Raw genomic sequence first — 27,583 nt, forward strand, 5'->3', positions numbered from 1 at the left:
GTAGATATTCCTGGAATCCCAATGGCAGAGGCAAACTGCATCCAGTTGCTGTATGTATTTTCTGCTAATGAAAATAAAAGGACTTACAGGATGAGTCTCATCTTCCTCCTGATGGGCTTAGCTCTGAAGGCCAAAATCTACAATCCGAATCATCCAAATCTTGTTTAACATTGTCTAAATCTTCTTTATGGATCTCCTGGTGCAATTTGGTCTTATCCAAACTGTAGATTAGTGTTTCCTTCAACAAGGACAACCTACTTGAGTCTTTTCCTTCGGCAGAGATCCTAGTTGCAATAAAGGACTAATACATCATATCACAAGTCTGTATCATAAAGAAAAGCCTTGGACAGCCCATCATATTTTGTGATTCTTCTCTCATGATTATCCATATAGTCAGTGATCAATAGGAAAGATTTGTGTCTTACACATCTCAGATAAGAATTAAGCTCTTAAATGATTTTAAGAGAGACCATAAAATTTATCTTTGTAATTTAATTTAACATTAGTGTTAAATTACATTGCAAAGTGCATCATGTTGACTGCATGATATGATCTTTTATACTGCACTCAGTATTGCAGTGAGTATCAATTTCAGAGAGCTTGTCAGGACAAAATTAAATTTTAATGTAAATAGGAGCAGATTCATTAATTTCAGTCTTTACTAGATTTGGATGCAGTTCCACTGTTAGGTAAGGTTTAAGGCTGGTCTGTATTAATTAAGAGGAGGAACTAAGCACCTTGCACCAAATATTTTTTACTTAAGCCTTGTCCTGTGAACTAATACCTCCTTTTTCAATCCAATTATAGGTTATGAATTGCTAGAGAAGCACAGTATTGTTTTATCTCACTGTTTTTCAGTGGCCTGCTGCAAAGCACATGGCATTTGAAAGCTTTCTTAATTTCATTTTCTCTAGATAGTTCAAAAATCATAGAACTTACAATTTGTTCTCATTTCAATATTATTGCCTCTGCTTCTAACACAATCACTAATTTTACTTCTTACACAGTACCAAGTTAAGGACAAAACAAGGGTGACTTAGAAGGCTGTCATGAACTTAAAAGAGGTTCGTTGCTCTCTTATTCTTTGCCAAGCACAGATATTTAATAATCAGGATTCCTTAATAATCCACCATCGCAGCCAGGCCAAACAGTATCTCTAGGAAACAGCACGGGAAAGGTCTATTTCCTTGTTTGCCATCTCCCATCATTACCACGTGTGATGCTGCTGCATGACATTTCCTTCCTCTCTATTTCTCCAAAGGCAAACAAGCTCCTATTCAGCAGTTCTGAGTCAAATCCTAACACCTGATATTTCTGATATGCAAACTGTTAGCTTTTTCTATTTGTGCAACAATGAGACCTTATCAGTTTTGCCGCTTTTCATTTTGACTATGAAATGCATCCACTATCACTCTTCACCTGTGTCCCTGGCAGCTCCCTTAGGTTCGGATGGAATCCGGTATGTTGTTTGTCTTGCTCAAACTAATGTTGATTCAAAACAAATCACAGCATTATAAAAAAGATCAAGAGTGTAAGGACTGCATTTGAATGCTGACAATTTTTAGTGTGCAGCTGTATTACAGCTTGGAAATAAGTTCAGAAACGGTTTTGTGGTGAAGTGGTCTTCAGGCAGCAAATGCTGACTTAAAGTTATTGAAAGCAGAAGAATAGGGGATGCTATGCCTGGCCAAAATACAAGTCCAAAAGTTTAGTAGTGAGGTTAAAGTTTTTGGTTTGCATATAATTTTTGAGGCTACTTCAAAAAAATGTGCCACAGAAGAAGACAGTCTCTATCTATATTGAAAAACAAAACGTCACATCACCTTTGATTTTACAAATTCACTTCCATACATTGTTCTATTTTCAGGTTTCCTTGTACAAGAAATCACCTCTTCTTCATACAAAAGATACACATAAAGATTCATACAGACTGAGGCAATACAACAACTGTGATTCATCCTTCAGACTAACGTGTACATAGCAACTCTAATTTTATTTACAACCATGAAAAAAAGAAAGCTTTTTCCAGAATATAAGCAGCTAGCTCTTCTGTGTCATGAATCTCTTCCCCCATCCATATAAAATCCTCTTGTTTCTATACTGCAGCTCAGGCACAAATGCAGTGTTTTTCACATAACCAGTTCTATTTTTAGCCTGAATTGTAGGAAGTCTGCAGCATTAATAAATGGAAGAGAAGTACAGAAGTACACTGCATGGTAATGTGCCAGTGCAAAAGCTACCTTGGCCTTTAGCCAGTGAACTGTGGTTAGATGTTAGAGCAATGAAAGTAAAAACACCACTTGTAATGGAATGATTAATAAGCTGACAAACTTCCATGTATTTATTTCATACTTTTTGAATGCCAATCTTATTAATACCAACATATTTTCTTTTTATTACTGATATCTCCCAGCCTGAAGCACATAGGATATATATATATATATACACACATTTTTATATATGCATATTTTTATACATGGAATTGAGGTTTGCCTAATTCTACATACAAATAGAAAGGAGGATACTTTGCAGTGCAGACCTTGACACAGAACAAAAACGGTATAAGGAAGGAGCTTTTTTATAAAATAGTATTGCAACTGCAGTAGGCATAAAACCCATTGTTTCATTATTTTCTCTTCTATTAACTCTGCAATTCCTTGTTTGGCACCAAAATTCTGAAAGTAAAAATGCTCCAAAGCTGTTACACAGAGGACAAAAGTTCACAGTTCTTACAGGGACAGAGTCTTCTGTAATTACTTCTCACCCAATCCACAAAACTTGTCCCAGCACTGTTATGCTGTGGACAGATGGATGTTTATATAAAAGACCTCGTGCCTGAATAAAATTCCATTTTGGGGTTATATAAAAACAGCAATTACTGGAAAATGGAACTTTTTAATTAAATGTATTCAAAGAAAGTAAGGATTAATGACTTTGAAGTAGGGAGTATTTAATGCTTGCAGTCATAGATCATCCACTAGTGAAGCTGTATTATCACCATCAGGCAATGATGCTTTTAAGTATTGAAGTTATGTGCATTAATAAGGCTTCAAATGTTTTCATAATATAATTAGCAACACAACTAATGTATACTATACCTACTATTAAAATAATGCCTTAATAACCTTAATGCACTGCAACATCTTCAAAATAAATAAGGATATACTTCAGATCAGGCTAGGTGTCCCTTGGCCCAGTGAAGTGCAAATAAACTACACACTGAAACTTTTGGGCAATGTTGATGTGGTAGGGTATGGTTCCTCTTAATTACACCAGAAAAATGTAATAACTGCCTATCTGATTCACTGATTTGTCGGTAGTAAGGAAATTATTGCTTTGCACTTCAATTAAATACAGGCAGTAAAACATAGGCAAAATTATTTGCTGGCTCTGAAATTGTGCCTGCACAGATCAGAGCCTGGGTCGTGCACATCTTAAAAATCAAGCTCTGACTGTGTACCTCACATGGATCAAATACTATATGGTGAGAACACAAACACACACACAGAAGTCAAAAGAGAGAAGAAGTGAAACACCAACATTAGCTTTGTTTTTCTGTTAAGAATTTTATTCAGGTACAGCAAAATCAATACTTGTCCTCTGACTGTACACAGTGTACTTGAGCTGTTCTGTCAGGATCTGTATAGAAAACAAAGATGGAATTTTAGGTGGGTGGATGTGGTGATCAGGTGGAGGTAAAACACAATGGTGTGTGTGGCCTCTGCTTCCCAGGACGACTTTATCTCACAGGGCTGTGGGGACATTGTGTGGGGACACTGGCACTGCCTTGCAGCACCTGCTCACGAGTGCTTGTGGTCTGAGCGTCTGTGCTGTGGAAGTCATCCCCAGGGAAACACACAGGAAAGCACCATGACATGGCAGCTGAATCTGAATGGGGAGAGTCCAGCCTCTTCCCACCCACCCCACCCTGCAGCACAGCATAAACAGAAAGAAGTACAAACAGTACCAACAAACTGAGAGTTCCTACACATATAGAAAAATCAGGATGTCCAATCTGACTGGTCACTTAATAAATTAGATGCCATATCATCCTGCTGTGTTATAATACATGATGCTGTGCCTAAATTTGACCTCCCTGCACTAATCTTCCGAGACATGATATGACTAAAATCTGTGCTCCCTCTTTGTCCATGTCCAGAGAGACTTATGCCAAGAACTGAGCTAATAAGCATATAGGAAAAAAACCAACCCTCTTAACACTTTCTCTGCTTCTGTTTTTTCCCCCCCTGGTTTGTGAACCCATTTATGGGCCCTGTGATGGTTACCAGAATCATCACATGCTACTTGGGGTGGCTGGTCCTGGTGTGTGCCTTGAAATAACTGTGTTAAATTTCTGGGTTAGTTGTACAGGTGAGATGGAAAAAGGAGAGAGCAATAACACACAATTGTGTCACAAAAGAAACCTGTCAAATTACTTAATCCACAGACTACTTAGATGAATAACTGAGCTGCCAGCTGAAAAGGAAATGTATTTTCTGGGAAGTCTTTCAAATGCATCCATTCATTTGAAGTTCTCAGTAACAGCAATATTGAGAAAGGTCTTCTGTGTGCGTATCAGTGCTACCAATTGCACTGCAGCACTGCTCTCAAAGCTGTTAGAGTGTGTGACTAAGGTTGTGCTTCAGCAGCACAGCAGCCCTGGTGTTAAAGCTCCTGGGTATCAGTGATGCAGGCAGCTGTGCTTGCAGAAATTAATTTGACCAGTTCAATATTTTTCAAGAAAATTTGACAGATTACTTTTGTATCAGCATGCTTCATGGCATACAAGGGATCATCTGCCAGTTCCATTCCAGCATCAGATCAGGTATTGCCCGATACAGACAACAAAGTCAGCCTCAGTTCCACAACAGGTGCTCTGTTAATATAACAGAAATATAATTTTGCTCTCGTCTGAGCCATTCTAAATTTATATGGCTTGATGATCCAATGCACAAGGATACACTGCTAACAGGTATGGAACCACTACTGGATACATTATAAAGCACAATATTCCCAAATGAAGCAGGTGAGGTCCATTCTTCAGCCCTCATTGCAGCTCTTGTGTGCACACAGCTCAGCCCTGCCTGCTCCCAGCAGAGGGTGGCCCCAATCACACTAAAAACCACCCTCACCCAGGCTGCTCTGAAAATGGCACCAGTTTGGGAGACATTGAGGTGGCATGGGATAAATTGAGAAAATGTGCCAAGCGGTCACCTGGGCTGATATTTATATGCCAGCCCTCAACTCAGTGCCATAGCTCCGTCTCATTTACCAGAGATGCAGGTGGGGAGCATCATCTACCCAGTGACAGCTACAGCTCTGGTGATTGGGATGTCCTGCTTGTTTTGCACAATGAAGAGGAACTGGACTAATTGGACAGACTGGCATTTCTGGATGGGGGAGCCAAGATCCACAGTCTCTTGCAAATAACACTATCCATACATTACTGATGGATGTAGAGAGTGTGCAGGGGTCCCGTGCTGCTGGGGACAGTGCAGCTGTTATTTCCAGAGTGGTCACAATGTCCTCAGGAGTTCACAAGACATGGTGCCTATCGCTGGAAACTCTGACCACAAAAACAACTACATATTGTTTATATGGAAAAAAATATAATTTGCACCTTCTTACATGAGCAAGGCAATGTGAATTTAAATTCTGGCACAAGATTTGGGTAATTTTGCCTATGCTAACACATCTATTTTCTTCAGGCAGTTCAGTGTTTTTAGAGAGCAAGGAGAGATTTTGAACTTTTTTTTTGCTAGTGTGATCACAGTAATGTATCCTCTGTCTTCAAAACAGCTTTTTAATGTGTTCCAGCCAGGACTGAAAATATCACACAAGTCACAGAACAATCATCAAATTCTCATTATCACCCCTAGCGTCAGGAGAAGTCAGTTTTATGGAGAAGGAGTTAGTGAGACCTCAAGATTCCTGTGGTGTTTTCTTTTTTTTTCCACAAGAAAATAGCCTCTTGGTAGAGCATATAGCATCCAGAAAGACCTTTCAATGGTTCCCCAAACTACTCTGTGTCCCATCTATATAATAAGGAAACTAATAATTCCATAATTTGAAATGGGTACTCTGAGGATACTTTCTGCTCTTGCCAAACACCAGTTATGTCTCAGTGAAATTGAAGCCACTAGGCTCAGTTTGGCAGTAATTCAGTGAAGTATAATGGCCCATGATATACACAAAGTCGGACTGAATTCTATTCTGATGCATTATGTCCTTTAACACCATCTCTGTATGAATCAATGATGCTTTCATGAGTATTTTTGAGGTGTTCTGGCACTGTAAGAATTGAAATTTAAAATAAACAATTACTTTTTACTTCATTTTAAAGGGACCTTTCTAATTTTTACAATCACATTCCAGAATACGGATCTATTCAACACCAAAAGAAGACACGCAGCACAGAAAATTCTTGTCTTCTTTTGTTTTGTTTTGTTTTCTTCTTGCAGCTAAACTAGAATTTTTCAAGTCTTTAAAAATGGGACTGTATTTGCAGCTCTTATGTGTCATCTCACAGAAGGAAGCCATTTATCACCAAGTTAAACTTCTGTGGAAATGCCTTTTGACTTCCACAGCCATTACCTTTTGCAGCACAGATTGCTAAGTGTAATTATTATCAATTAAATAAGTAAAAATTAATTTACATTTCTTGCAGCAATTTATATTACAAGGGAAAACTGTAAGTTCCAATATTTAAGCAGTCTTGATGAAGAGAAATAAACACATATTTTCAGGGTTTGAAATGGGTTGGTTTATACTAATATACCATATGACACTTCAGAGAGATGCACCAGCACTTCCCAGACTTCTGAAATAATGGGATCTTTTTCCCTATTTTAGTGTTCCTGTGTTTGGCAATGCAGAAATACAATATCATCTTCTTACTAATACATACATTTTACAATTGTATCTGAACAACATAATTTCTCAGCTTTGATCATATTTTCTAGGAGAGAATTTGTGGTAACATTATTGATCTGAAGATCAGCTGGAAGGCTCCAAATGTCTCTCAGATTCTCTGGTGAACACAAAAGATTCTTAGCAAGTGGCTGCAATGTCTAAACCATCTAAACACAGTCAGTCTGTGGCCATATGCTGGTGACTATGTCCAAGCCCCAATTTTGCATTTACTGACTCACAGCATCCACATACATTTGAAATATTTGTGCTTCTTGTTCTCTGCATAATGGGAACCATGCTTGTGTGGTTCCTATAGTTAAATAGTAATTCCTGTCTGAGCTAGACTCCAGAATAGATTATATTAAGCTCCACAACGTTCCCCACTTCTAAAAATGGTAGATGAAAAAAGCAAATCTTGGAGGTCTATGGAGCGACATCATTCTTTCTTCCCTCTCCTGGCTGCAGATTTGTAAGCACCCAGATTTTTGTTTTCATAGCTTTCTGAAACAATTTTCTTTTCCCAAATCCATTTCAACACACAGCCCCATGTGTCTATTATCCTTTCCCCTTCTGATATTTGGTTCAGCAGATGGTGCAAATGAATTGCCATATTCAGTATTTGGTTAATCCTATGCGTCTCTGAATTGCTGTTTTGAGGCTAATGCAGATACTTTATTATTGTGAATTGTCTGAATTATGTCCTTGCTTTTATTTTTTGATTGATCTGAGTGAGTTCATTATGGGAGGTGCATATCACACACCTTGAAGTGCCCCTTAGTTAGCACCAATAAAAGGTGGAAACTCCTGCTAAGAAATTTCCTGAAGTCTATGAAATGGCATAGGCTATAAAGCATTGTCAGAGACAGAGATTTCCAATCATTAAAAAACATTCTGAAATTGAAAGGGAAAAGTATGAGATCATTATGGCATGAGTCAATTGATCAAGAAGTGAGGATAAATTAGTCTGCAGACACGACTGACCAGTAAAGGTTTAGCAGGAATATGCTCCTTCAGACCACTTGTTTTAAGCTTTTAATTAGGTTTGCATACTGCAAAAGAACCCTGGTCTGGGTATTCTGGAAAGCAATATGGTATGTGCACCACAAAGTGAACATTTAGGGTGTAGGGAATATAAAAACTTATGGCGATATTTTTATGTTCGCTAAGTATGCCCCAGTGTCCCCAGTCCTTCATTAATCTGAGGCTAAATGGAGAAATGAGTTTAACTTTTCTTCTGAAAAGACTGCATGTATTTGCATCCAACCTGTGATTGAATGGTCCATCATATGTTGAATAAACTGCTACTTGGGAAAAACCTTAATTCAGAGACATTAGTACTCATAGACTCCCCTCCTCCTCCCCCTCTCCTGGAAAGCAAGGCCAGAAAAATATAATGTGGACAGGATCCAAAGGACATTGCAATAAGGCTGCTGTTTCTTAGGTGGCAATGCCAGCTAAAGCAGCACCATGCTGTCCCACTGCTGTGCAAGCACTGCTATCTGTGTGGCTGCTCAGCAAAACAGCTGGGGGAAGAGATCTGTCTAAGAAATAACTGAGGAGACAGGCAGCATGCGGGCAGAAATGTGTGGCTGAAACTGGTGATGTGGGACCAATGGTGCTGTACAGACATACAATCCATATGTGGGTTTCTGAAAGCAATTGGAGAAAGTTTTCTGCTTGGTGATAGGCAAAGGCATTTTCAGGACTGTGTTCTGAGCCAGATTCTTGCTGGCTTCTTTAAGAAAAGCTATCTTATTTTAGCTCCTTTTACTGCTGATTGTCTCAACTCCCCAGAAAGGGTCATTCTAGCACAGAGGATGATGCTCCTGTGGAGACTTGTGGCTCTCAGAGCTCTTGGGGACTTGGATGAGCTCTTGGGGATCACCCTTACACATCCATGAGTAAGATGACATTAACAGTTGGGCAAAATCTTTTTGGCCAGTAGCCAAGAGAGATGACAATAGAAAAAACTACATTTAGTTCTATATGACATTTAAGTTACTCTTTATCTGTGTATGACTCTTCTGGTTTTCCCAGTAGCCAAGTATGGTGAAGAGGAGAAAGAGGTATTTGGAAGAACCCTTTTCCTGATGGAAATACAAAGAATGGTCATTTAACTGTCAGGCTGATCCAAAGCAGTTTTTCTGCCTATTGTGCTTATTGCCTATTGTCTGTCAGCTGTCTCTGATCTGGCAGAGTAGCAAAACTGGATGTTCACCTTCATCTAGGTATTAAAGTACCACGTAAAGTACTAGGGACATGCAAAAATACCATGGTTGTTCAGCCATTTAAGATTCAAGAGAGTGCATCAGACTATTCCCTGAGCTTTGATACTCTACAAGCTTGTATTCTGTATTCAGAGTTTAACACACCACTGGGTTCATGCCAGGATAGAAAGAGGCTGCACCTGGGCACAGATAAGGTTAAATCTTCACTTTTCATGGCTTTACTTTTCACACTTAAAGTTTGTAACCTCAGGAGTCTCCCCTACTTCTTTAGCACCAGAAGGCAAATTAGAACAGGCTGGCCATGGGTGGAGCATGGGCACATTTGAGGACACAGAAGCTTCTCTCCCAGTCTCTGGGTTTTACTGCATGCACAACGCTGCATCCAGTCCAGAGAGGATCAATCCCTATGCCAATACCACTGACCAGTGGAGTAACAGGTTTGCATAGTTCTTTATGCCTGGTAAAGTCCACCTTCTGGGAATGACCATGCCCAAAGATTCCTGGGGGAATTCCTGGAACCTTTCCTATGGGAAATAAGGTCAGCTTGTGTGCCAGGGTGGGCAGCACACAGCCGACTTCCAGCCTTATTGGGCACTGGGGGCAGCAGGCAGGGCTGCCTCACTCCACATGCACAGCAGGGCCCTTAGCCAGGAAGGCCACTGTGTGTTTGTTACAAGATTCATAAGGGGTCTAATTCAAACATTCAGAGAAGATGCTAAATTACAAATAAGCCCTACCATTTTATGTGGGAAGATCAAGCAAATACTCTCTGCTGCTACAAAAGAGAAAATAGATAGAAACTTTGCGTGCTCTCCAGGCAAGAGTTTGAGCCACCTAACAGCCTAGCTGTAAAAAGAAGCAGCATCTTTTTCCCCTCTTATTGACTACAAAATGGCCCAAGGTCACCAATAAGCAAAATGAAGGCTCAAAATACCAACTCCATGTGCAGGCTTGAAACAGAAGTTAAAATTATATCAAATCAACAATTACTCATTCCCATGGTGTTCCACCTGCCCTCATTAGGTTATAAAGAATAAATGTCAGAGATAACATTCAGGAAAAAGGTGTTCTTCTGATAAGGAAAATAGCTTTGTAGCAGTTCCTTTGGGGAGAAATAAATAGTCTTCCTTCCCTCCTTTTAAAAACAGACCAGCTGATCTATTACCAGATTTGTACAAAGTTTCACACAACAGTGTCCTTAAACAGCTGTGTCTCGGTGAAAAAAAAGTCATAAGGTCCCAAGATTATTAACTCAGTGATTTCCAGATAAGACTTGCAGTTTACATGTACAAATATCTTTTTCCTAATTGCTAGTATTGCAACCTCTTGCATGGAATTTCAAAGTCAAGCTGTGTTCCTTCTGTTTCATGTATCCACACTGCACTTGGCCCTTAACAGTTCTTCTGTAAAATGTGACTCAGGAAGGAAGAACCCCTCTATCCTGTGTGAGCTCCCTGACTTTGCAGCATGAACAGAAGACATCAAAAGGTAAATTCTTACTTTACTCAGACAGACATGCAAAGACCAGAGGTATTCAAGGAGCTGTTATTTTTATTTTTTTTTCAGATTTTAGCCAAATTTTGTGTACCAGGATACACAGTTCCAAGTGTTTCTGGTTCTCCATGGCATTCAGGAGTTGTCCTCACATCCTGGACTGTGTTCTGTTGAACACATTCTGACTAGTTGGTCACTCTGCTGCTTGGCTGCTATGTGCCTGCCTTCAGTCCAGGCAGCAGACAAGTTTCTTTCACTTCTAGAAGTGTATATGGGAGTGGAGTAGAAAGAGACTGACATTTCTTTTGCTACCTGACAGGGAAAATTGTTATTACCTACTGTGATCCTAGTACACAGGAGAACAATAATACCATTTTTCCTGTGACAGAAATAAAAGATACACACAAGCATGTGCTTCTGTTAATACAGAAGAAATAGCTGAATGAAATGGTGATAATGGTATCAGGAAAAAAATTAGGAGAGCTGGCCTTGAAGCTCATTCTTGGTCTGTGACCTCACTTGTAGCACTAAATCAAATATCAGAAAAAAAGGGATCCCAAAGTACCTACATTTAAGCATATAACTCCAAGAGTATGAGCCACAAAAGTCCTGTGTTTCACCTGCCTTGGCTGAGGTGAGCCTGGTACATACTCAAACAATTCAGAATTCAGAAAACATCATGTTTAAGACTGTTAAGACACAGCAGCTCTAGTAAATGAAATGTGCTAGCAATGTTCTCTGGCAGTGAAGCCAACTGGCAGACTGTCCTACCTTCATGAAATTAAGCCTTCTTATGCACCAAGACAGGAGACTACATACAAATTCCCTTCCAGCAATGGACTAACTATCATGCCAACTGCTGAACTGTGCCCAGGAATTCGTTCAGAGTGAACAAAGTAGGCAGGAACAGCTCTTGAAGAGTATAGACAGTGCATTCAGATACCCAAGAACAACTCTAAATGCTGTCTAACATACAAAGATGAACATAACCTGAGGGTCTTGAAAAGGCAAATGAGCTCTAAGTCTGACAGAAGTAGATGGCTTAAGCTCACAGAAGTACAAGTTGTGTATACAGAAGAACAACCACTAGCATGTTCACTCCAACCTGCTGTTCGGTCACTGTTCAAAAAAAAAAAAAAAAAAAAAAAAAAAGAAACCTGAGCAGACTAGAGAAGATAAGTCCTTGTTTTTATTCAGCCATGCTCTCGGCAGCTGAAACAGTCTGGCTCCTTTTCTGACCCACAGAGCCATGCCCTCCCGGTTGCATCATGGCCCTGTTTCAGTAAGTTGTTCACAGCACCCATTACGTTGTTTATAGCCTGTTTGTGGTGTATGTGCACACAAGGCTTTCAACTCCCTCAGGTTAAGTAGGATCTTGACCCATATGTCAAGACTTTGGGGCAAGGGTTCTGGAATAACAGATAAAGCCAGGCATCTGCTCCCTCCAAACTCCCATGCTTTGCTGTGAAAATAAAAAACACAGTGGCTGGCTGAAACCAGGATGGCACAGATGCCTGTGGTGTCCCAAGCAATGAAATCCAAAAAGATAAGCCTCTAGCTGAAGGCTGCAGTGAAGCCACTATGTCTGACTGTGGCTTTATGTCCTTCTAAGCATCCTCATCTCCTCAGCTGGGCAATGGATATAATGGTTTTTACAACAATAATGATAGAATAAAATAAAATAAAAATGCAAAAGCGTCAGATACTGTGGTGATGGGAGTCTAGGTAGATCTAGATTTTCAGAGTCCACAGAAAATGAGAAGGCATAACAAAATTCATTATATGAAATGGCTTTACTATGCTAGAACTTTTAGGTGCATTTTCAATGATGACATGGACATATACTTTAGCAAATGTACACGAATGAACTTTTTTCCCCTCTCCATAATTATTTCTATTTTATAATAGTGGCAAGAGGCTGCAGGCAATGCATTTTCTTGTATTTTTGGATGGCTGAAGTCATCTGGTTTTCCTGATGCTATGCTATTTATTTAAGGTGTTTAAGACTGATAACCAAACATAGATATACTCTCTAGACTTTCCCATTGCTTCAGTAACACACTGCCTAAAATGGCCAACAAATAGAGGGGTGGGTTTTTTAACTAAATTGAGGAAAACACAAAAATTTATATTCATATAAAAGTATCTATATGATAAGCAAAAACCTGAAAAAGTCACCACAGACTAACCCCTTCTTTTTTTTGTTTAAGTTTTTTGAGCGCTACCAAATGGAAAGCTCAAATTTTCATCACCAATAGTGTTTTCTGCACAATTACAATTCCTATGATATTCCAGATTCATACAACTTTATTTACTAAAATACAGAAAGTTGAATGTCATTAAATGGAAGATTATAAGAGCCCTTGCAGATAGGAATAAAGTTGCTAATGAGATCTGCCCATATTGCCTTATTCCTAAGGCACAGACCATCCTTAAGCCTGACTGCAATGCCAAGTGGTTGTTTCCACCTTTGAATACATCACCTTCCATAATTACACATACAGATGAATAGCTTTTTGGACTGCATCTATAACTAACCTCAGACACTGTTTCAAGAACTTAATTCCAGCCTTACTAGTATGAAGCTAAGCAAGGATGACCTGTATTAATTGTTTGGAAAAGCATACATTTATGTACCTAAAAGAAATGAGAGGGAGCAAAATGTAAGCAGATCACTTTTTAAAAGCTTTGTCAAAGCAAGTTTGAAGAATATTAAATTCATATACTTCTTTAAGTTTTTCTCCTGTTTTGACCCGATTTTTTTTTTTTTATAACTTAGTATAATTCCACTGAAATCAACAACCCTCTTGCAGCTGATATCCTTTGAAGTTCTTTCTAATCTAATTTTTGTTCAGAAAGAAACTAAGAAAAAAAAAAGAATAAAACTTTGAACAATGAAATCAAACACTGGAAGTTAAAAATGTAAGCTCCCTTTAGGTTCCCTGGAGAATATAAATTAGGGGTAAAAGCTGGCATGATACATCCATCTTGAGAAGTACTAAGCAATCACAGCTTCTACTTACACAAAGGCATTATCAAGAACCAGTAACAGCCTTCATTGCAAGTATCAAAAAAAAGCTGCTTTCCTCTTTAATTTCACTTAAAGGAAAATGTGACAAAAAAGCTTAAATATCATTTCATACCAATCAGCATTAAAAAAGAATGTTTTCTATTATGACACCTTCAGTGATTTCTCTGGTATTTGCTCTTTAAGGAAGTGGTCTTCAGCAGAATTTGATGCAAGAAATGTGGGAGGACAGTGTAAGCAGAAAAGTGAGAGCACCTTCATAGACATCATCCTTCTCAAGTCCCCTGGGGGGCTACAGAGCTTTGCTTTATGTGGGTAGATTTTTTTTCTGCTGTTTCCTCTTACTTCATGTATTTCTAATCTCTGCTGCAGTAGTCAATGAAAAAGACACTTCTTGAAGCCTCTGTGGTGGGTTTTTTGGTCTATTAGGAAGGCACCCTTTTCCCTTTAAATGGAGTTTGTACTCAGAAGAGCCTTGAGAAATGGTTGACTGGGTCCCGTGTTCTCAGCAGAACTGGGCTGATTAGCAGAGGCTTTGGAGCCAGCCTTGGAGTTCAGACCATGACAAATTCTACATGTCCTTTGCTGCTGTGATTAATCTGATGATGTCCATGCCTTGTATTTCCACAGGTAATGAAATATGTAACTAGCACAGGAGAACCTTTGCACCCACTGATGACACCAGAGGAAGGTCACTGCTTTCCAAGATGTTGTTCCAGTTTGTACATGTGTGTGATTGAAAGCAAAAGTTTTCCATATCATTTATTATAGCAACAGAAAGCTTACTTAGGCAGTAAAGTGGCCCACAGTAGGAATCTAAATATTAGAATAAGACTATAGTAGAATCAACCTATCCTTATATTGAACTAGAAAGAATTCAAAGAAACTGAGAAATGAAAATACCAGATGGTCTTCTTCATAATACAATTAGACAGCAAGAAGGTGTCCAAAAGAAACAAAAAGTATCATGAATATATTTGGTGATAACACTGAAAGACTCCAAGAAGTTAAGTTTTGTTCTGAATCATTTGTCGTTCTCTTTACACTGTTACCTGTCATAAAGAGCAAGCTGTATTTCATGTTCTGTTTTTTACTGCAATTATTTTCATAAAACTAATTAATTATTTAAATTACATTGTTCAAGAGCACTAAGAAATACAATATATGATATATAGTCCTTTGTATGGCTGAAAATCTCATCTCACATACTGCTAAAGAAAATCAGTAATGTATACACTAGAATACCACCATGATGTTGGGATAGTTATAAAATACAGACTTGCTATTAAATAGACTATAATATTTCAAATGATACCATAGCTCTAATATGCCTCATCAAAAGTTAATCAATGAAAAGGTCTGGTGTAGTGTTTAGAAGATGGAAATTTACTTCTTTCCTTTGCATATCACTATTAAAAGATTATTCCCTTTTATATTTCATTACTTGGATTGGAAAGTCTCTGGAAAGAAACTTCTGTTGTCTTGTAGGCATGGGATGTACATTCCATTGTGGTATGCAGCAGTAATACTGAAAACTGGACTAGTAAAGTACCAGAATGAGACACATTCTGCTCCAGAGTACTATGATCTCTGCCTAATCACCAACACCACTTTGTTTAGACAAAATGGTGTTTCTTGTGTTTTCTTTGAAGGTTTTGATCCAGCATGACTGAGTTCAATCCTGCTCTATAAATGAAATGCTATGAAATGTTAGCTAGGGAATACAGCTATGGAGTTTTTTTCATGTGACTCATACTTACTTTATGTAAAACCATCTTATCATGGATAGAAATGGTGCACAGTCCTTTAATTAAATCAGCTCTAAGTTTTGCCTGAATGATCAATAAAATGAGAAAATTCTCTGTCTTGCTATGAAAGCTCTATTTTTTCATATTCCTCCATTCTTTCCTATGTTTAAAGTCTTTCTTCAAATCAGATCCTCAAGTTGATATTTGTTCCTTTGGGCTCACCGCAGAACTATAATCTGTGGTTAATCAAGCTAATTTTCTTTTGTCACAAAATTTGAAAAGAAAAGAAAAACAAAAAAGCCATAAAAATAACCATTTGTTGTTGCTGTTCATGAAGCATGACATTTTCATGGCTAAAACTGCCTAAAGGAATAGAGAAATTAATTTCAGTAAATTGGATTTTATGTGTATAAAATACCTCAGAACAAATGAAAAACTATGAGATGACATTTGGATCAAAGGAGATATACCCATTCACTCCAATGGATGTTGAACTGGATCCTTGATTAACAAACTCCCTTATTATGAGTAATCGTGAGGCAGCAACACCAAGTAGAAAAGGTAACAAGACACAAGATTAAGGAAGCAAGTCAGAGTAGGGAGGAATATTTAACACAGCAAAATTTTCTAGCAGAATGCAGAATTAGAAATGACACAATTCTTGTGTCAAGTCTCAATGTCCTCTGCCCCCTGTGCTCACAAGCCCGCTGTGGGCATCAGTACAGGTTTGGTTTAGCACCTTTGCTCATTAGTGCTGCTGATAAATTCTCCACGTTACATCCCATGGGCCTACCTGAAGCAGGGTAAACAGAAAATCATGGGCTTCCATTTATGAATTTGATACACCTGTTGATATTCCCTTTAATATCAACAAAAGGTATGCTTAGAAATCAAAATGAGTGCACAGATCTACACATTCATGATGGATGCTAATGTTCATACATGTGTGCATACAGCAAGGAAAAATTTTACTGAAGTTTTCCAATAGGTGAATAGTGACAATTAATTGCAAAGTTAGTGAATAATATGGTTCACTACATAAATGGGTGTTCTCTTTATATAGATACATATGTGTATATAGATAGAATTTTCTTTTGCACTCAGAAGTAGTGCAAAAAATTAACCTTTTATCTTTATGCTTATTTTTTTTAATTCAAATTTTGTAAATTATGGTAATCTGTTCTGAGCAAGTGTCTCCTCTAAAATCTACAGTTGAAAGTCAGCAGTCACTCTAATGAAATGAACACATTTAAAACAATGTGAAATAATAGATCAGAGACAATCAGTATAGTGTTCCAGATCCAGAAGAAAAAAAGGGACTTTATGGAATCCTACTAAATCGGTAGGATTCCCCAGCTCTCTCTTGTCTCCTTCTATCAGTGTTGGCAAATTTAGAAATGAGGACCAGCTCCGACAGAAGCCAGCTGACACGAATCCATGCTGCCCTGTTCTCTGCCCAGCACAAGCAGCGCTTGAGGAGCTATTAAGGATGATAATAATTTAGGTGAAAAGGATTAGATTTGTTCTTTCATCAGATCAGTCACCTGACCTGGCTCCAACAGTGCTTGCACCAGTACAAGGAAGGTGAGCGCAAGACAAATTTAGCTTTCCATGTGTCAGTCTCTAACCCAGATTTTTTTTAACCCAGACCCAATAGTCTCTAAACTATTTTGCTTCTTAGAGTCAGATTTTGGTACTTAGGGGTTCTGTTGTGAATATAAAATGGAGAGATTACAGAGAGAGATTAAAACTGAGACATTAAAAAATGGAAGTACACAGACAGAATAAAGTGACAAAGTGGATAGGTAAATATACATAAACATACATAAACACAAGATCCTTCATAAACACAAGATCCTTCATAAACACAAGGATCAGGGCATCACACAAGAAAGGTAAAGGCTTTTCAGAAACATCTTAGAAGTAGGATCAAACTCAATAGCCCAAGGAAAACCTTCTATTGAATAAACAAATTATAGTTTGAGATGCTTCAAAGAAGGTCTCTCCAGCAAAGATGGGTAAACAGTAACGCTGTGGCAGGGATAGGGAAGGGGATAAGCAGGCTAACCAATAAAGTTAACTAGGTATAGAAAATTACTTTACAAGGTTATATGATCTAGTTGCTTGTGTTAGCACAATAGACAGACTCATGAAGTTATCTTTATGAAGATTAAAAATATGAGTGGGTAGGCTACAGGATTCCCTTTCCAGACCTTAGGATTTCCATAAGCTTTCCACAATAAATATTTTAAGTTCTAAAACAACTCCTTCCAAGAACAAAAGTTTGAACCACCAGCTTTGCATTAAAGCCTATTTCTTGACTGCTTTGGAGCACTCACTCCTCCCTGCATAACAATTCATACCAAATACCGATGGATATTCAATATTAAACAACTAATTAAAATTTTTGCTGTTTTCATTGCTTTGAACAAGAAGCTGGTTTGGGCATTTTCAGGTCTTCATACAAATTGTACCTCTGCCGGTCTCATTCCTAAACTTAATTAATAGTTATTATTATTTATGACTGTACTGCATACTAGTCCAAATTTGTCTTCTTGAAAGAGAGCCTGCGGCGGTGTTCTTGGAATTTTTTTTCTTCATCTTTTTTCTTTTCTGAAATAACATTATTAGTTCAAATCTTGTACCTTGTTTTTATATGACTAGTGCTTTGTCTTTGTCTTTCTTTTTCTCCCTTTTACCCTTCTGACATTTTTAATTTTAAACTGCTCCAACCCTACTTCATTCTGATTTCTTACTCATGGATGCTTCAAGGACTCACATCACTGATTATTATCCTTCCATTCTCATTAGTCCAGACCTTAATTTTATTTCAAAGGTCATATGATCTGTATGTCCAGTGAGCACACTAACTGGTTTGTGTTCATACACACACATCTTTCCCCTTAACTGATACCCATGAGCCTGGCAGTGCTCCTTGTGTGAAAACTGGCCATTACCATCTCCAGAATACTGGTAAAATCTGCCATTTCTGCTGAAATCCCAATTTGTACTCTGATGTCTACTGTCTCTTGTTTTTTTTGTTCCCATTGCCCACTTTTCACTGACTTCTGAAATTTCTGTTATTAACAGACACTAAAATCTGTTTCTGAGTCATTAGGAACAGAAGAGGACACTACTGCACCAGCTCACTGTACTCTTCAGTCTGGTTTAAAATTGCCATCTGATTTTATTAAATGCTATTGGGTTTGCGCCATCTTTTTTTGTTTCTCATGTGCCCCAATTTTCCCATTTGTTTTAGCAAAATACTGAGAAATCAAGGGATGAAAAGCACACCAGTATTATTTCTAACTATATGAATTTTATCTTTTCAGTCCATGTCCTATCCAGTGATTGCTTCAGATTCCATTTTTGATTTAGAAAATTCCTAAGTTGGTGCTTAATTCTCTACCTGCCACATCTTCTGCAACACTCCCATCCCTGCTCTCTCTGATATTTTATGCTTATGATGAATTAACTTCTGATATAAGGATTCTGTGATATTCTGTCTTTATTAAAAAAGTGAAAAGCTAACATTTGACTGTATGAGCTTTTGCAAATACATTTTTTCTCATTTATTATTCTGAAAGTAACATATAACACTATCCCTAAAGTGTTAGATGCATAAAAGAGAGGAACAGAAACCACTGTGATCATTACTAAAATAAATGCTAAGAAATTACATTACCAGAAAACCTTGGCAGAATCAGCTAATTATAGTTGGCACAGATAGATTATGGATAACCAGCTACAGTAATCTGACTCCTTCTGTGAGAATCCTCTGGTTTTGGCTGCATTTTCCTGTGAAGAGCTACCCCAAGATAGATTGATTTAGATTGAAAAATTCCATTATTTACAGGAATTAAGCCTACAAATATTGTGTCTGCTTTCACCATGTACAACACAGAGGATTCTTTAAAATTTTGGCAGCTTTCATATGAAAGTCACCAAAATTATTAAATTATCTAAACCCCCTCCTTTGAGTGCTTGAGAACCCTTAATAGAACTTGTCATTCACATCCAGTAGAACACAGCATCTGAACGCATCCTCTGTTTCCCTAGCACCCCCCATTCAGTACACAGCACAAAGCTAATGAAGTTCCTTTGTGTAGGCTTTCACTGGTAGCTACTGAAGAGACGGAACCATGACAGAAGCAGGGGACTGTAGAACAAGAAAGGATAGGCTTTAGAGTAGTCCAGTGCTGCTTTAACAAACTACCCTTGTTCCCAAGCTTCACTGTGATACTCAGTCATGGAAAAAGAATTTTCACTAGTGTGTGTTTCCAGAAACACCATCTACTTTTTCAAATACATAGCCAGCTTTAGACTACAGGCTGTATCCAGCAGCAATAGTTTTGTTAGTATATGGGGAAAAATGAAATCCCAAGTGCAAAATCAGGCCCTTGTCTTCTCAGACAGGACTTCCCCTCAGACTGCCCCAGAGCATGTGGGGACTGCCTCAGCTCCACGTGGCCTAATGCCACACGTGTGCACTGGAAGGACAACGCCTCCTTAGCTGGTAGAAGCTATGCAGCCATTAAGGTTGGCAGCAGAGATGAAATCAAAGAGTCGTTTAGGTTGGGAAGCACTTCTAAGGCTATGGAGTCCAACCACTAACCCAGCACTGCAAGGCCACCACTAAACCATGTCCCTGCGTGCCACCTCCACAGGTCTCTTAAATACCTCCAGGAGTTGTGACTCCACCACTTCCCTGGGCAGCAGAATGATACTGGTGAACATCCTACAAGAAAATGAACAGCACTGGAGCTACTGAGTGAGGGCTGTTAGCCCATGCACTACCTGCACTGCCTGATGATGTCATTCCATGGTGACGACACAACTCGCAAAGGGAAATGAGTTCATATGGCATGTCTGACTATAAATATAGCATTTCTTTTCCCCCAAGCACCTGACTTTGCATCCTTAACATGTATGCATGTAAACTTTCTCCTTCTTCACTGAAGACACACCAACAGCCATAAAATATTGGCCAGATAGCTGCCACAAACTGTTATGGATTAGGAGCAAAATAGCTTCAAAATCTTCAAATCTTTCCCATGCTTGAAACCATATTTAGAAAATCAAATTTCTCTTCACATTCAAGTGTTGTATGTGTGTCTGTTTTGCATGTGGAAAAGAAAATTTTGTGTCCACAATGGGTATACATACAAACGGCTTTTGATTACAGTGTAAGTAGTGCCTTTAGAAAATTGTGTCACATTAAATAATTCACATTATCCTCCCAGCAGAAGAAACCCAAAAGTGTCTAGCAAGGAACTAAATTAGTGAAAGTCAGGGCTTAGAAAATATTGTCCTCTGTGTAGCAATAGTAACACCTCGTTATTGTCTTATATAGAGAACAAACAAATTGGATAATTTGTAGCTCAGATAAGCAAGCCCTGGTTAATAGAGTCATACAGGATGTAAGGGGAAATGGGAGTGTGCATTCCCCTGCCTAGATACCTCTCCTGACACAGAATATGAGCGCTCTGCCACACTAACTCTAACTTTGCAAGGGGCACGTGCAGATTTAGCTCCGTTAACATCAATAAACTGGCTACCAGAGCAGACAACAGTGTGGGGAGGATGCAACAGATACACCTGGGGAAGAGCTCTTAGAAATCACTCCAGCCCAGCCAGCACAAAAAAGTGGAGACAAATTTTGAAAACCAGCTGGGCAAGATACAGCTATCTTTCAAGGCTCAGGCCAAGTAATCCTTCCTAATTGACAGTAGGGGATGACTGTTTAATAAAGTCAGAAATTTTAAGAGAATTAATGATTTCATAGACGGCAACAAGAAATAGCAGAGCTCCAAATTTTGCATAGTGCTGCTACTACAGAGCTATTGTTTTTAGAGTACATTCAAATCCATTATGCATTGAAAATATAGATAAAATAGCTCAGCAACTAAAAAAATTAGAAAAAAGTAAGGTAACGTGGGGACTAAATTATTGTAGCTTGGTGGAAACTGTTCTTCTCAATGTTATCTTCACCTTCAAATTCTTACAGGATTCCTGTTTGTTCCTGGACTCATACTGACTGAGACTAGGTCTTGGCCTTATTATCTGATAGTTTGTAATATCTACTACTTGATGACTTGATAAGAAATTACATTTTAAAAAGCTTGATATTAATTTAAAACCTACAAGGTTTTGCTCATTATGTCTGAGACAGCCTATTCAACTCCTAGTCAGCAGCTACAGCAAAGTACGCTGACCCCATTGATGAGGTAATCAATTATGCTGGTACAAAACAAATTCGTAACTAGAAAGAAAGGAAGCCTATGGTTTTATACAGAGCCAGAGAAAACAGAGAGAAAGACCATTTGGCAATTGACATAGGACAAAACAATTTCCAGGTTCCAAGAAGATATATTTTAAATTTGTATTAAATATAATTTACAAAATCAATGTTCTTCTATGCTGGACAGCTTTACTTGGTGTGAATGAAGACAAACCAGGGCACACATCCAAAGCTGTGGCTGTACAAGCATGTGGCACTCAGGAATGGAGGTTTACATGCCAGCAACTGCAATTATCCCAACTAGCAATGATTTAGCATTCTGTGATGTCTAGAGCCCAAAAAACACAGGCTATGCCTTTATATCACAACCATCTGAAATCCAGGTTTAAATTCTGCCTTTGAAGAAACTGCAGCACAGCTTGCTGCTGTGCGCACACTGGAGAATAAAAATGATTAATTCCACCCATCAGTGGAGTTTTTGCTTATGAGTATCACAAGCCTTTGCTGTGTGCAGCAGAAAAAAAAGAAAATAATTTTTATGCTTAGTTTCTGATCCTTATTCAAAATCATGCAACAGTGCTAATTACTAAACACTGGGAAGACTGAATAAAATATCATAAAATGCTGACTTAAAAACTTACAAAACAGAACACCTTAAAACTATGTACATTTACCACATTATTTTATTACATGATTTTTAGTGCATGAGCTCAGAAAAGATTTTCATGTTGAAATTAACAGAGGAAAGTAACTGGAAAAGAAGCAAATCAAAATGGAAATACACCATGTAATACACGCTGCCACGATGAGCTGAACACATGAAAAAAGAGAAGAATGATCAATCCCTCACCACAAGAAAAAGAGACATGTAAAGATTGGCTTGAGAAAAAAAAATATTTCCTCTTGGAATCACCACAGCAGGAGCCAGAGGAAGCTTTGCACCCAGAGACCTAATGTCGTCTTTAAGCTAACAAAACTAGTCTGGAAGAAGAAAAAAAGTAAGACTTTATCTTTTTATCCCCTTCCACTTCACTGCTCATCTCCCTAGTGCTTATCTTGATCCCAGTTTTCTTTTTCTGAGTTTTTTTGCCTCCCTCTCCCTCTTCCTTTCTTGCTTTTTTTTCGGTGCTGACAGAGGGAGCAGCATGGGTGCCTGATGCCAGCTGCCTCCGAACCGGAGCCCTACCTTTGTCATTTGCATTGTCACCCTGAGCAATCCCAGGCTGTACCACAGAGGACACGGGGGGGGTCAGTGACAGAGGTGGTGCTGCCAGTTCTGCCTGGCCCCCAGAACCTCGCAGAGGCTGCAGAGCCCCACGGCTGCTGAGGGCCAGCCCAAGTGTGAGACACTGTGTCCTGTCACCGGGATGAAACACCTCACGAGTGGCCAATGCCTGGTGCCACTGGACAGTTTGCAAAGAAACCACAGAAATCCCCTACCTAAGTCAGCCACGTTCTGCCCAGTTTGCCACAAGCATGTAATGCATGACATGTAATGCAATGCTTGCCATGACTGAGGAGGAATCCCCAGTGGGATTTTCTCTAGGACATGCTCTAGGATGCCCCACCACAAAACAATAACAGCGTGGCTGTAGGGTTGCCAGAGCACAAGAGATGCTCTCTATATTAAATCACAAGCTAAACTAACCATGAGAATACAATGTGCATTACACAGACATGTTAATCTTACATTTACACATGGAAAAATCCTAATGCAATGTATTATTCCTCTGAGGTTTTATGCCACATTCTTCTTTCAGTAACAATAGACCAGACCTGCCCTGCACAACTCAGGCTGTAATTTGAACAGTAATTTTTACATTAACACCACATAAGCAACAATCAGCAATGGCTTATGCTATTGTAGAATAAGTACAACTACAGACTTATCTATAAACTGTATGGATAGAGTGAGAAAGATCTTGCCACGTATCTCAGTTCTGCACAATCTCCCTTGGAGTTCACAACACTTGAGGAACAGGACTCCACCTACCCATAGGGAAAGTATTACAAGGTTCATAGAACTGATTGAAGTACAGCTAAATTACACACTTAGGTACAGCTCTACATTAGGCTGAAAATAACTGCATTTTCTGGTGTTTGTGTTATCTTAAAAAGGTACCTTGAATAATTACTCATAAAATTAAAAATAAAATCACATAGTCCTGGCCAAGTTAGCTTGGTGTATTATTGAGCAATTTCCCTCATTTTATGATGGCACATCTAGAACTAGGAAAAATCTGAATTTTCAGCTTGAAATATGAACTCTACAAATCTGTATTTCTGTGTATGTATTGTAAGCCCACACCAGGGAATACTTTCAAAAATAAAAATAAACATCTAAACTTTGAATGCACTTTAAGGGTCAAAAAGCAATGGGAACAAATGCATTATTTAATCATAAAAAACCTCACTCGATGCGGTGCAAGGCTGAGGAGGAAGCTCAGGCTCCCAGAGGCATGTGAAGTGAGGGCTGCTTTGAGGGACTGCTGCAAACAGGACTGGAGCTGAGCTTTCCCACAGCCCTGCCTCTGCCTGGGAGAGGTGGCAAGGTTTAAAAGCTGGAGAAGACAGGCAGCTTTAAATAAGAATTAGCTGCCATTTTCTCAGGCACAGTGAAATAGAGAGGAAAAAACACTGGGAATTTCTCGCCTACAATAAAATAAAAGCATTACTCAAAACTGAGAAGAAAATCTGTCGAAAAGAGGAGCTACCCACACACGGCTTGGACTGAATTACAAAATTCTTAGCCTTTTTAATAGCCCATTGTTATCAGCTACATCTCTACTACAGTGTCTTTGTTTTTCCTCCACCCTCATTAAGGGTTAGGTCAATTTCTTACCTGATCAACACAGGCTCTGCTCTCATTACTTTGACTCAAAGCCAATAGTACCTTTTAAAAAATACTCACAATCATCATCAGCTATGGTATGCTTACCCTGAGGTAGTTGAGGGTGAAGTTTGTCAGACCCATTCGAGTGATGTTTTTGGACAGCTGCTCCAGCACCTGAGGGTCTTGTGCCTAAACAACAAAGGAAGAAAGAATTTTCACTGTGTTTTCATTGGGGTATTTTTTCTATGTGCTTGGGGAATGTAGAGAGGGTTCCCTGAAAAGCAGTGCCACTGTTATGGAAAAGTTACACACTGATGCTAAATTTACGTAATAAGCTGGAGTTCCATATGCATAGGAAAATGTAAAGTTTTACGAAATTGGAGCAGACTAAAGACTGGCATCCATTCAAAAGATAGACCTAAGAGGTCTGATCATGCAAGTGAGCTTCCTGAGGGATTGCAGTACACTTTGAGCCATCTATTCGTTGGCTGTGAGTCCCAGGAGACTAGACAGAAAAAAGAAGTTATAAAAAACATATTATTTTCTTTTTGTGGTTAAGAAACTGCAGCATAAAGACCTCACCAAATATGTGACATCAAGCACAGTCTGGAGAAGCCCTTTTGATCTGAGTTATTTTCCCAGAATTAAATGGGGAAAACTGCAAGTATAATCCTCCCCTGACCCTAGCCAGGAGCTTTACCTGTGAGACCAGCCTCCTCTTTAAAATGTGATCAATCTCATTACTAAAATTAATACCTACTGGTTGCTGTCTAACCTGCTTCCACTTTGAATTTAGCAGCCCCCTAAATACATAATGTTGATCATGGCCATCCTCATAGTCCCTTAATGGGATCCTGTTGAAGAGTTCAGTTGATCAGTTCCCTAAGAAAGAAGATAATCCTGGGACAGAAATGGTGGGGTGAGTTTTCAAAGGTGCTTTCTTCAGGCTTGTAATAGCATTTTGAAAAAAGGTCCAGCTTAGGCTATATAAAACTCCTCACTATGAATATATCTTTATCTGTGGATATCTAAGTGACTTGATGTCAAAATACAGGAACATCTTTGTGCCTGTGGTCTTAGCCTTTATAAAATCATAGGCCTGCAATTGATTTTGTATATTCAGGTGCTACTAGTAGGAATGGGTCTATGGTGAAGAAATTAAATGTTTTAATGTGTGTGTTTTCATTCAGTGACAAAAGAAAGTCTTGTTATGTGGAAGAGAAAGAAGGTCTGGATTAAAATTCTAAAGGTTTCTAAGTAAATATATGGCAATTTCTTATCTTCTGTCTATGCAAGGATAACATCAGTTTGCTTCATTTAAAACTTATCATTGATACCTACAACGATGAAAATTCACAGACTTTGGTGTAGTTCAGGTTGATAAGAAGAGATTTTGGACCCAAATCATACAGACCACCAAGTGGGACTAAAAAGAAAATTATGTGTTAAAATAGAATGAAAACATAGCAACAGTGGCAATAATAGAGCACTGAGAAACAAGGGAGTGATGAAAGAACTTGTGAATCGACGTATATGCAGGCAAACCAAAATATTTATAGTTAATTGCCTTGGGTGTGAAATTTGCCGGAGTTCTTCATAAACCTAATCTCATCTCTTTGCATTAGGTCAAATGAAGAAAGGATTACTTACATGCATGGCTAGAATGCTGCGTGGGACTAATTCTCTGTATTGTCTAATAGTAAAGTGCCATGTTTTTATTCTCATAAGATCATCAAAAGTAAACTCCAAGATAAGACGTCCTTCTGTGCATACCTAGAATACATAAAATGCATGAAATGAATTCCCAGGAATTTTGTTTTTATTGGTATTGTATCATCGATTAAACACATTCAAAAATATCAGAGCAGTATTCTATTGTTCATCTCTGCTAGATTAATTGTTTTTCATCCTCTTGGGGAGAAAAAAACAAATGTGGGAAAATTACTTCATAGGCCTTACCTCAGAGACAGCAACTTATAATGCTATAGATTTTATAGCATTTTACAAACATAGAATATTGTGTGCTAAATCTTATTTATTGCATCAATTCTCTTTTCCTCACAGTTTGCAACTGCTAATTAATGACTGAACCTCACAGTGGAGGTGACTGTGGTGCAACTGAGTGCACTTGATGGCAAGTTGCTGAACCAGTCATTCCCAACCTATTTCAGGTTTACTATAGCTTGGCATATAAACCTTTCTCTGACGTCCAGTTGGAGTAGGCAGTACCCTGAATACCTGTGGCCAAACCTGGGGTTTTCTTCATCATTTTCATAGCTTTTTACATAATATTTTTTTTTGTATTTTATACTGCTGGTTTTTTTGTTGTTGTTGTTTTGGGGGTTTTTTTTGGTTTGTTGTGGTTTTGGGTTTCTTGTTTAGTTTTGTTTTTTGGGTTTTCCTTTATGTGGGTTTTTTTTGATGTTTAATATTTTCCCTCTTATCTAGTTTTATTAATCTTCCCTTCCAAGGAAAGCCAGATAGGTGCCTGCCATGGGGTCTATGAGCTGCATTGCTCACAGGTTTGAGAGTGAGGGGAGCAGTGGAGAGCCAGGACAATGGAGCTCCTTCCACAGAAAGTGGCTCACAGAGCTTTGCAAGGAATCTTGTCTAAGAAAGGACAAAAAATATAGGAGGAATAAATACAGCAAGTGGGTACTACCTATAAAGGAAAAATAAATTCCTGGGGACTTTTAAACAACTCTCCACAATTTTATGTGGAAAAGGTACATGGTTGTGGTCTTCTTTAAGGTGAAAAATATAAGCCCAGCATGGTATCTTGACTGAGGATACCGTGGAATACTGAAAATTAAGTCTGATTTGAAAATTAACTACCACTCTTTATTGAATTTTTTTAAAATTGTATATTTAGACTTATAATCCCTGTTCCTAGTAAACTTGCAAATGCAAGTTTCCACAACAGACATATTGTGGAAACAGGGTGTAATGACTTTCAAAATAAAGGGGTTTTGCAACTTCAATTTTAATACAGCTAGTATTTGATTGAAAAATAACCATCCCAGATTCATCTGAGTCAGTTGAGCCTTTTTAAAAGCTCCAACTCGGACTTGCCCAGCTCTCACTTGGTCAATGTGAGGC

At 38.5% G+C, this 27,583-nt stretch overlaps 1 protein-coding gene and 1 long non-coding RNA gene across 20 annotated transcripts in view; one reads left to right on the forward strand and one right to left on the reverse strand.

Moving 5' to 3' along the window:
* LDB2 (LIM domain binding 2) overlaps positions 1–27,583 on the reverse strand; it is a 389,815-nt gene that overhangs the window by 20,687 nt on the left and 341,545 nt on the right. For all 19 annotated transcript variants that reach the window (XM_086890196.1, XM_086890208.1, XM_086890201.1 and 16 more), the window contains 2 exons: positions 26,135–26,257; positions 24,590–24,673 (listed from right to left, as the gene is read on the reverse strand). In XM_086890196.1, coding sequence (XP_086746322.1) covers positions 24,590–24,673; positions 26,135–26,257 — 207 coding nt within the window. The remainder of the gene's footprint in view (positions 1–24,589; positions 24,674–26,134; positions 26,258–27,583) is intronic.
* Positions 9,444–15,532, forward strand: LOC147652944 (uncharacterized). The gene is made up of 3 exons (XR_015287136.1): positions 9,444–9,577; positions 10,539–10,628; positions 14,293–15,532. It is a non-coding gene; the product is annotated as an uncharacterized LOC147652944 (long non-coding RNA).

Source organism: Cyanistes caeruleus, chromosome 5 (assembly GCF_971803275.1).
Source record: "Cyanistes caeruleus chromosome 5, bCyaCae1.hap1.1, whole genome shotgun sequence".
NCBI classification, from domain to species: Eukaryota; Metazoa; Chordata; class Aves; order Passeriformes; family Paridae; genus Cyanistes; species Cyanistes caeruleus.